Source organism: Gossypium hirsutum, chromosome D06 (assembly GCF_007990345.1).
Source record: "Gossypium hirsutum isolate 1008001.06 chromosome D06, Gossypium_hirsutum_v2.1, whole genome shotgun sequence".
Classification (NCBI taxonomy): domain Eukaryota; kingdom Viridiplantae; phylum Streptophyta; class Magnoliopsida; order Malvales; family Malvaceae; genus Gossypium; species Gossypium hirsutum.
Window position 1 is genome coordinate 45,649,331 of NC_053442.1, and position 11,501 is coordinate 45,660,831.

General features: G+C 35.4%; 1 protein-coding gene and 1 long non-coding RNA gene across 2 annotated transcripts; one reads left to right on the forward strand and one right to left on the reverse strand.

Annotated features, from left to right (window-relative positions):
• Positions 1-611: 611 nt before the first annotated feature.
• On the forward strand, positions 612-3,420 carry LOC107901806 (eukaryotic translation initiation factor 3 subunit D). Its single transcript, XM_016827965.2, is given in 3 exon segments — positions 612-2,004; positions 2,007-2,466; positions 3,042-3,420. Coding segments are annotated over 2 exon segments (1,737 nt in total). The 5' UTR covers positions 612-725; the 3' UTR covers positions 2,465-2,466; positions 3,042-3,420.
• A 2,058-nt stretch (positions 3,421-5,478) lies between these two features.
• Positions 5,479-6,565, reverse strand: LOC107900386 (uncharacterized). The gene is made up of 2 exons (XR_005914853.1): positions 6,110-6,565; positions 5,479-5,810 (listed from the first exon to the last, which is right to left on the reverse strand). It is a non-coding gene; the product is annotated as an uncharacterized lncRNA (long non-coding RNA).
• Positions 6,566-11,501: the final 4,936 nt, after the last annotated feature.

Below are 11,501 nucleotides of genomic sequence, written 5' to 3' on the forward strand. Positions count from 1 at the left end.
GTTGATTCTATAAGAGTAGGGCCAAGTTGTATATCCAATCACATCCTAGTAGAGCACTCCAAGGCTCTACTACTAGCACTATATGGTCTTACATTATACGATACCTATTTAGTGGAAGCCACATCAAACTCCTCTGTATAACCCTCTTCGTTTTTTTAAAAAAAACTCCAAGCACTTAACACACCATTGAAACCCTGCCCAACTTTTTACATCTTCTTTAGTGGATCTTAGTGTACTAGTGTGAACCACATCCAACTATGATCTCAACCTTGTTTAGTGCTTCTCAACACACCTTTACGAACCATGTTTGACTATTGTCTAAATGTTGCATTGGCAAAACTATTGTCATAACATAAAAAAATTATTAATATAGGCCACTTACAAAGCTAAGCTTTTAATCTAAGTATTTAATATTTAAATTTTAATATTAAAATGTCACTTAAAAATTAAATATAAAACCACTTTTAAGTTTTACATTAGTGCAAGGAGATTCTTCCCACTTAAAATATATTTATTTGAGTAGCACTCAAATAGTGGAGGCCCAATTAGAGATCCGAGTTCTCATATAAATGTAAACAAAAGGCCCAAATTCCTATGGTAAACCTGTCATTTAAGACAATGTAGATCCCCTCCGTCGGACTAGGGTTTTCTTTTATCTTCTTACACACTTGTACTCTTTATACACTTCGGCTCCACTGCAAGCAAAATCTAGAGATCCGTCGACAATGGTAGGAGTTTTCGAAGTAGGCGCCGTTCCGTTTAATCCTGACGGCTGGGGTCCGCCCGACTCCACCACCGCCACCGCGCCGTCCACCACCACCACTCTCCCTCTTCACGTTCCTTTCGCTCCCTTCTCCCGCTCTGAAAAACTCGGCCGAATCGCCGACTTCACCCGATCTTTTGCAAATGCCAACCCATCTAACCGCCCTTCTTCAGGGAAGCCTGGCGCAGCCTCCTCAGAGTCGCCCTTCGATTTCTCGCTCGACCTCGATACTTTCCCTCTTGCGAACCCCGAAGACGATTCTTCCTTCCGTTTAGTCGACGCAAAGCCGCCCACGCGGCCTAAATTTGGCCCCAAGTGGCGCTTCAACCAACACCGACCTCAACTTCCTCAACGGCGAGATGAAGAAGTTGAGGCCCGTAAAAGAGAAGCTGAAAAAGAACGAGCCCGACGTGACCGTCTTTATAATCTCAACCGATCGAACCAGAACCAGCAACGTCGTGAAGCTGCGATTTTCAAATCCTCCGTCGATATCCAACCAGAGTGGAACATGCTGGATCAAATCCCTTTCTCAACATTCTCCAAATTATCCTTTTCCGTTCCAGAACCTGAAGATTTACTTCTCTGCGGTGCTTTAGAGTATTACGATCGCTCCTTTGATCGAATTACCCCGAAGAACGAACGGAGACTCGAGAGGTTCAAGAACAGAAACTTCTTTAAAGTCACCACGACTGACGACCCGGTGATCCGAAGATTGGCAAATGAGGACAAAGCAACTGTTTTCGCCACTGATACGATTCTGGCAACGTTAATGTGTGCACCCAGGTCAGTTTATTCTTGGGACATTGTGATTCAACGTGTTGGGAATAAACTATTTTTCGACAAAAGAGATGGGTCACAGTTAGATTTGCTATCAGTCCACGAGACCTCTCAGGAGCCATTGCCTGAAGCTAAAGATGATATTAACTCTGCTTATTCATTGAGTGTTGAAGCAGCTTACATAAATCAGAATTTTTCACAGCAGGTTTTGGTTAGGGATGGGAATAAGGTTAGTTTTGATGAGCCGAACCCATTTGCCAATGAAGGTGATGAGGTGGCTTCTGTGGCATATAGGTATAGGAGGTGGAAACTTGATAATGATATGTATTTGATTGCACGGTGTGAGGTTCAGAGTGTTGTTGAAGTTAATAATCAAAAGTCTTTCCTCACTTTGAATGCGCTTAATGAGTTTGATCCCAAGTATTCTGGTGTTGATTGGAGGCAGAAGTTGGAAACACAAAGGGGGCAGTCTTGGCTACCGAGTTGAAGAACAATGCGAATAAGTTGGCTAAATGGACTGCTCAATCAATATTAGCTAGTGCCGATTTGATGAAATTGGGTTATGTTTCGAGGGTTCATCCTAGGGATCATTTTAACCATGTGATATTGGGTGTTGTTGGTTATAAGCCAAGGGATTTTGCTGCACAAATTAATCTGAATACTGCTAATATGTGGGGGATTGTGAAGTCCATTGTGGATTTGTGTATGAAGTTGAATGAGGGGAAATATGTGCTTGTGAAGGATCCATCAAAGCCTCAAGTTAGGATTTATGAGGTCCCAGCTGATGCTTTTGAGAACGATTATGTGGAAGAACCATTGCCAGAAGAGGAGCAGGTTCAGCCACCTGCGGAGGATACTGAAGCTGGGGAGCCGAATGGCACTACAAATGATGTTGAGGCAAAAGAGACTGAGACACAAACTTAATGGTAATGGTTCCTTGGGATTTTTCTTAATATATTCCTCTGCATTTTGTGTTGTGCCACTAGACTATTATCTCAAAGACTTCCATGCAAGTTAATTTCCCTTGTTCTTATGTTAGTACTTGGCATGTTGTATGGATCCAAATATTATTGAGTTAACCACAGTACCACATACTAGTATTTATAACTTGATTTTCTTTCTTTTTTTAATGTACAAAATCGTTTGTAATCATATGAAACTTGGTTTTTCATGTTATCTTATCCTCCCTTAATGATGTTCAATTTTCTTTTCTATTTTACCATTGCTCATACAATTTTAAGAGGTTAGAATTGTTTAGCCACTTCCCTACAACATTTTGTTCAATTCGAAATCCTTCAAATCTATACAGTTCATCTGGGGTTATTGGAAATATCTTTTTGATTTGGTGGTATGTTGTATGGCATGCAAATTTCAAATTTCAAGAACTTTATTAGTTGCTTATGTATTGAAGCAATCATTTGTTTTGTGGAGCAACTCTTCATTGTTCTACTTGCTATATTGTGTGGATGCTTTGTCTTTCATTGTCTGCTTGCTATGTCAGTTGTGTCTTATGCTTGCGGTTTTCAGTGTTGATTGCTAGAGCTTATTGGTGATTAAGGAGGACAACAATCCAGGGGATGTTATCGCCTCAAAAGGACCACGTTTGAAGCTCAAAATTAGTCCACTGTATTTTTCTTTCTTAGCTATTTTTGTGAATCTGCAAGCCGACTTGGCAACATGTGCGGGCAGATTTTGTAGGAGCATTTATTCAACTTTTGAAAGTGATAGATAAGTATGCTTTGAAGCTTTCATGCAGGTCAAGAACTGTGATACCGAGTTTACAAGGCTTTTGCATTTTCATATTCTCTTTTATCTGGAGGCTGTTTCTTTTCCTGGAGTGTTATGAACTTCGCATTCTTTAAATGTTATAATTTTGGTCATCTGATTCGAGTTACTCTTAACACTACTTTTGGATTAAAAGAGTGGAAAGCTAAAGAAAGTAAGTGATTATATCTCATGGGTTGGGGTTAGGTCAGATTCAAGTTAGGTTAATGTAATGTAAGGTATTTAGATTAATTTTTCAAGTTCGAGTTTAGCCTGATTTGAAAAATAGGTTTAAAATTTTGCTCAAGTAAAAAAAAAAGTAAATATGGATCTGATTTGGTTTGCTCATATTTTATTTTATTTTTTTAGATTAATTTTTTATTTAAAAATATTTTTTTGAAAAAATAATATACTAAATGCACTAAAAATAATAAAATATAAGTTTTTTAATGCATTAAAAATACATTAAAAAAGCATTTATATTAAAAACATTATCATAAATATAATAAATTTTTTATCATGTTAAAAAACAAATATATATAATAAATATTGCATTAAATATATATTTTAAAATTTTATATTTGAGTTGGATTATTTTATTGGGTAATTTTTTTTTTGGGTTTTGAATAGTAATTTAATTTTTATTGGATTAATAATTGAATATAAATATATAATTATTATTTTATATAATTAATTTTTATAATATAATATACTTGTGTTGAGTTGGGTCGGGTTAGGCAGAATAATTTTACTCAAGTTTATTTTTTAGATATCATGTTTTTATCTTTAAACATTTTTTAGTTTCAAACAGGGCTTTGAATTCAGTTAAGTGATTTGACTCATAAACAAGTCTAGTTTGAATAAAAGAGTAAGGCTGAGCTTGGATGGGCGGTAAGATGCGTTGTGTTGTGTTTAGCTTATTTTTTTCTCATGCTACAGTATTGTTATAGTATCTAATTTTACCGTCATCGTTGTTTTTACACTAACCGTAGGTAAATGCACCACCCATTCAAAGCTACTCTAATTTAATATTTTTGTTTAGATAAATAATTGATAGGAAAGGATTATAATTTGTATAATTATAACTTTTCATAAATTTATTTATGGTAAATTATACTATAGGTCACCCAATTATGCTCAGATGTTTTTTCTTTTTTGTCATCGAAGTTTTAAAACTTTTAAAATTATCACTCAACTAATCAGATTTGTTTTTTTTATCCATTTTTTGTTGGTGATATGATAATCCAATAGTATAATAATAAATTTAGTCCTTAATTTTTACATATTATACCAATTTAATCATAGTTTTAAAATATTTACCCTCGGCATTACAAATTTTCTCAAATTGCTCTTAATTCTTAAAAAAATAAAAAAAATAAAAATACACAGATTTTCAAAAAAATAATAAATTTTAAAAAATGTATAAATTACATTGTATTTTATTTAAAATAATAAATTAATCTAAAGCCCTAAGAGCAAACCCTTCTTCATACAGATGATGGTGGTGATGACGAGAAGCCAAAGCTAAAGCATCATGGAACGAGCGAGGAGCAGATTTTGCAGGTGGAACTGAAAGCGTGCACCCCGTGAAACATTAAGGTTTGAAAGTTTGCCCATATAGTACCAGTTCCGGTGGCGGCAATTATCGCCGGTTCAGCCTGTTGTAAAAGTCATTCAATGAATTACTTTCATGTTTGGGTATCTAATGTCGTATTTTTTTATTTAAATTGTGACTAAATTAACATAATATGTAAAAATTAAGAATTAAATTTATTATTATACTCAATTTTGGACTGTCACCTCACCCTCCTGTCAAATAGTTAATGTCACTAATCGAAGATAGACTAAAAAGAATAAATCATGTGATCATTTTGAAAGTTTTAAAAATTGAGTAACCAAAAAAAATATTTATGTATAGTTTAGTGACCAGCAATGCAATTTACCCAATTATTTACAAAAGACTAAAAAGACATTCTACACCTTAAAATTTTGTTTTACTTTCCTTTTACTAGTTTTCCTCCCCCAAATTAGAGTAAATAAAAATATTTAAATTGGGAAAATAAAGAAAATATTTTTAATTAGTGTAAAATAATATTTGCAAATTGAAATGTTGGATATAATTAAAATATATTAACTTGTTTAATAATTTAATCATTATAATAAAAATTTAAATATAATTAAAGCATTTTCATTGTTTATAATGTATAATGTACAAGCCTAAATATGCCCGGGCCCAAACCAATAAATAGGCCCAATTAACAGCCCAAAACCCAAATTAACCTAGCCCAAACATTAAAATTTCAGAAATCCTAACAGCATTTGCCCGCAACTGCCGCACATCCTAACAACAGCCCCGCACATGTCGCGCACGTTCGCCTCCACGTTGACTGGTCGTACCTGCAGCAAAAAGCAGAAACAAACAGCAAATTTGCCCGTAGCCGCCGCACATCCTAACAGCAGCCCGGCACATGTCGCGCACGTTCGCCTCCACGTTGACTGGTCGTACCTGCAGCAACAAGCAAAAAGAAACAGCAACGAAATAATAGGAATAACAGAATAGATTTGGTTTGATTTTTTTTTCTTTCTTCTTTCCCATTTTCGGCTATAAAAGCCCAATTCCAGGCATTGTAAAAGAGGGGGGAAATTCAGTGTAAAAGACATACGAAAATAGAGAGAAAAGATTGAAATACAAGGAAAATTGAAGGTTAATCGCGTTTATTCTATTTTCATTTTTACTTATTTTTTTTCTTTTCTTTTTATTTTTTTTGTGAAATAATAGTATAAAAGGGGAAAAGAGAGACTGACCTGGTGGTCGCGTTCTATTCTCCGTCTCGATCGGAGGCCAGGACGGCGATTGAAGCCGTGGGAGGTTCATGAACGGCGACTCCAAAGGTTTAGAGAAACCTTAAGAGAAGCAGCACTGCTTTAGAGGAAAAACAAAATTTTTTCCCTAATTTATTTTTCTTTTTTTAAAACTTAAAATAGAACAAAGATGGCGCCGTTTAGTTTGGGGGTCTGCGCATATCAACCTTAAATGGGAGAATTGCGCAATAAGTCTTCCCCCTTTGCGCCATGTTTTATTAAGCCAATTATTTATTTTAATTTGGCCCAAATGTTTTACCTTGTTTCAAATCGGTCCCCATTGCGGCGCAACGTTTTAGGGAGGCGGATTATTTCCATTTGGGCCCCCTCATATAATGTGTGTGTTGAAAATTGGTCCCTGTTCTATTTTAATTTCATTTTTTGGTTATTTTGTTTTTTTTTTCAATTTGTTTTTTTTAAATTGTTATTTTTAAAATTATTACTATATTATCTATTATCATTTATTACTATTTCTATATTTATACACGCATTTTTTATATAGTATATATATACATATTTCTTTATATAATATATATAACTTTTATGAATGCATGCATTTTACATAGTTTTATTTTTTATTTTTTATCTTTTTTAACCTTTATATACTTTATATATATTATATATATATTTATACATTTCTTTTATTTTGTAAATATAAACACATATACATACTTTTATTTTTATTTTTCTTTATTTTATTTTCATAATTCTTACATATACATATATATATTTCTATAATATATACGTACATGTTTTTTTTAGCAATTATTACAAGTCTTTTGCTTTACATGTTTCATTCCTTTTTATATGTATACTAATATATGTGGGTTTAATATATGTGTACACATATTTGCAAATTTACTTGTAAATTGTACTTGTATATATATGTTTTGTAAATATTTATTCATATATGTTTTTAGAGTTTTTGTTTCATATTATGCATTAACTTTTAACATGCCTTTTAGGAAATATATTTTGGTTTTATCAGCATATCAAAATCATTTTCTCTTGATTCGAAGTTTTTTTTTGAATAAAAGCAATATTCAAAGTTTGAGATTTTCGAGGAAATTGAGCCCTAACGTATTGGGTTTCGATTTTCTTTGTTAATTTAAAATAACTGAGAATATTCTTTATTCAAAATGCATGAGAATAAAGATCATTTTCGGGAACTTAACTTGTTGTGTCCTAATGTATTGGGTGTGACATGTCACTTTCTCAAAATGAAGATTTTCGCTTAAAATAAAAGTGGTATTCAAAGTTTGGGGATTTTAAGAAATTGTACCCTAATGTATTGGGACTCGATTTCTTTACATGACTTGAACAATTGATTATCCTTTTCAGATTTCATCATTTGAGTTGTTTTTAAAAAACCTTTTTTAGCCCTCGACACTAAGACATTAAATAATCAATTTGGTACCGATTTTGGGCGTTACGAGGGTGCTAACCCTTCCTTATGCGTAACTGACTCCCGAACCCGTTTTCTCAAATTTCATTGACCAAGACACGTTTTAAAGTGAGCTGATCACACCTCAATAAAGGATCGGTGGCAACTCGAGTTTTATCTTTAAAGTCGACAACTAAATTTTTGTTTTCAAAAAGATGGTTTCGACAGCTTGGCGACTCCGCTGGGGACACTAGAGAGTCGAACCGTGAATTGGTTATGTTTTGTCTTTTTTTCGAAAATCAAAAGTTTTTTAAAAATCATGATTTCCCTGTGCATTCATTTTCATCATGATATGTTTGCATGATTGGACCAAGTTGGTTGATCTGTATTTGCATTTTGCATTGCATGGTCAGTTTTACCCCTTTAAGTGGGAGCGAGAAACTAGTCCTTCGTGAGGTTTTCACCTCCGTGCAGGGTAGTGGACCGCTTCCGGGATATATTCGTACCTATGTCTTCGTGAGATTTTCATCTCCGTGCAGCCATAGGGAAATGTATTCCCCTGAACTGAACTCGATCCATATGAGCCTATAATGGGTAAGGATCGAGGAATCTGCTGGTTCGAGTACCTTTGCTCTAGAAGTCAAACCTCATATAGTGAACCTTAGGAACTCACCTTAGGTAGAACTACATTGAACCCCAGTAGATAACCGAATATGTGTTTTATTATTTCCAATTATATTGGATTCTATTTTTATACATGTACTAACTTGTTATGTTTTGTTTTGGCTACATGACATTTTAACCGCATTGCATTTCATCATAGAAAAGAGGTGTTGATTCACGTTCGGTTGCTCAATAGAGAGCTTGTCATGGAAAATGGATTTCTTGATAAAGTGGAAAATAATAGGTTCTCCGAATATAGTCTAAGAAAGCGTGATACGAGAAGTGTAACAAGAGGAGTATACGACTTTGCTGCGTTGATTCAAGATTAGCAAATATTATTCAAGAGTCGTCAAACATCCCAACCTTTTTAAAGAAGATAATGAATGTGAGTGAGCAAGGAGTTACGACCTAGATCAAACAAAAAAGAGATCAAATTCGCGAGATGCATCTTAATATCTGAATGGTTGATGTCTTTTCTTGGAGTACGAGGGCGAAGCCATATATATATCCGTTTTGTGTAAAGAGATTTGTTTTCTAGAGAAGTTTTTCTAGTAAAGAATTGGACCAGAATCAACGTCTCTTTTGCATTCATTTCACGCATTTGCATTACATTACATCATATGCATTAAACACCGTTAAAGGATCCTAATTAACTAAAATCATTGCTCAGTTAACTTGGAAACCGACCAACCAACTAAACACCGTTACGACACTCGAGCAAAGATTAAAGACATGGATCAGAGATTGGAAAAGCTCGAACAGTACCAGAAAGAAATGCAAGGCCAACTCCAGTTACAAGTGCAGGAGCGGTTAGACAAGATGCAACGGGATATGTCAGAGAAGATGCAGGAATCCCAAAACAATATGATGACAAAGTTGACCCAACTGTTGACTGGAGGGGGTGATAAAGGAAAAGGTCCCATGGCTGATATCGAAGAGGGTAACGAGGATGAATCACTCTATCCTCCAGGCTTTACTCCCCCATATGTGCGAATTTAAGCTGAATATCCGCACAAATCTACTGTCATAATCAGGCCTTAGCAGTACCAAGCCGGTGCTTCAAACTTTCAGACTGGATCGGGCTCTAACCCCGAAAACCACCATGCTAATTTCGCCATTCTTGACTTTGATGAAGTGGCTGAAAAAGAAAGAATAAAGGAAGAGTTACCAAAGCAGTTAGAAGAAAGGTGCAAATGGCTCGATAAGAAATTCAAGGCGATGGAAGTCACTGAAAGCTATCGTGAGATTGATGCTAAAGAGCTGAGTTTACTTCCGGATTTGGTACTCTCTCATAAGTTTAAGATGCCAGAATTCGAAAAGTACAATGAGACAAGTTGCCCAGAAGCACATATCACCATGTTCTACAGGAGAATGGCTGGATATGTTAACAATGACCAACTATTGATTCATTGTTTCTAGGATAGCCTCACAGGGGCAGCATCTAAATGGTATAATCAACTGAGCCGTAGCGTGATTGGTTCATGGAGGGATTTAGCACAAGCATATATGAAGTAGTACAGTCATGTAACAGACATGGTTCTTGACAGAATCACCCTTCAGAATATGGAAAAGAAGCCGAACGAGAGCTTTAGGCAATATGCACAAAGGTGGAGGGAGGTGGCCGTTCAAGTTCAATCGCCGCTATTGGAAAGAGAAACAACAATACTCTTTATCAATACGCTGAAAGCCCCATTCATTACGCATATGTTAGGAAGTGCTACAAAGAGCTTTTCTGACATAGTTATGAATGGTGAAATGATCGAAAATGTTATAAGGAACGGGAAAATTGATGTAGAGGAGAGTAACAAGAGGTCAGTCTCAAGGAGAAGAGAAAATGAGGTGAACAACACGGGTTACTCTAAATCAGTTACTTTGAGTCAGCCAAGAAAGGTGGCTGCTAACCAACAAGGTTCATCAAGGCAGGAAGCTGGTACAAGACAAAACACTGAGAGGCCCCAATTCACGCCAATTTCGGTGTCATATAGGGAGCTATATCAAAGTTTTTTTGATGCACACGTTGTTTCCCCTTTTTATGTGAAGCCTCTACAACCTCCGTACCCCGAATGGTATGATGTGAACGCACAATGTGACTAACATGCGGGAATTACGGGACACTTGATTGAGAATTGCACTGCCTTCAAGAAACTAGTTGAAAGACTTATCGACATAGGTGTTGTCAAGTTTGGTGACTCATCAAGTGCAGAAAATCCGTTACCCAATCATGATTGATGATGGAGGGAATGCAATATAAGTGGTGAGAAATTTGCACATCGATGTCATATACGCAGACACAATTAAAAGGGTCTTTGTTAGATATTCGCCTGAGAGGTGTTATAAATAATAGACTGCAGAGAAAACCCCTATATTATTTAGAGTCTGATAAAGTAATGTTCAGAACACACTTGTTGCTTTTAGCCTAGAAGCAATAAGAACTTCTTTGTGAAATAGGCTCATGTCTGAACATTATTATTTTAATGAAATACATCATTGCAATCATCTTCGAGCATATGTTCTTTCATTCTTTACGATTCTTTCATTTTTTTGGATTTTTTCTGCCAAATCATTCTTTCATTCATAATCATATTATCTATAAATTCATAAATTCTTTGTATATTCCTTAGCACCTACAATAGGTCCCTGGATATCAATGACATGAGTGACGCTGCTACAGACTCATAATCTCCTCTTGAGTGAAACATGTGTTTAGAGGGTCTCATGACTTTGAAGATGACATAGATTGTAGCTTATCTCCTAACTTGTTGAGGATGGTAGAGCAATAAGAAAACAAATTTACCTCATGAGGAGACAATGGAGACTGTGACCTTGAAGAAACATGCATGACCGAAGAAACAAAGCAAGACGCTGTTGAGTTACTTCAAGAATTCAAAAATGTCTTCGCATGGTCATACCAGGATATGCCCGGGTTAAGCACTGTCGTTGCAATCTGAACAATAGTACGATATCAGAAATTTACAGTATGCTCAAGATTAATATAATGAATGATGCAATGAAAACTCTACTAGAGTAGTGCCTCTCTCTTTAGTTTATCACGATTTTTTCTATTGAAGTCAAAGTTCTTTTTCTCCGAGTATTGCTGAGCAAGTTGGATGAAGTAGAACGGATTCAATCGTGATGTGATCAATTGAACTTGATAGAAGAAAAAAGACTAAAAGCTATTCATCACGGTCAGATGTACCAGAAATGAATGATGCGAGCCTATAACAAAAGGTTCATCCCAGAGAATTCCACGAGGGTGACCAAATGTTGAACATCTTCCCTCTACAAAAA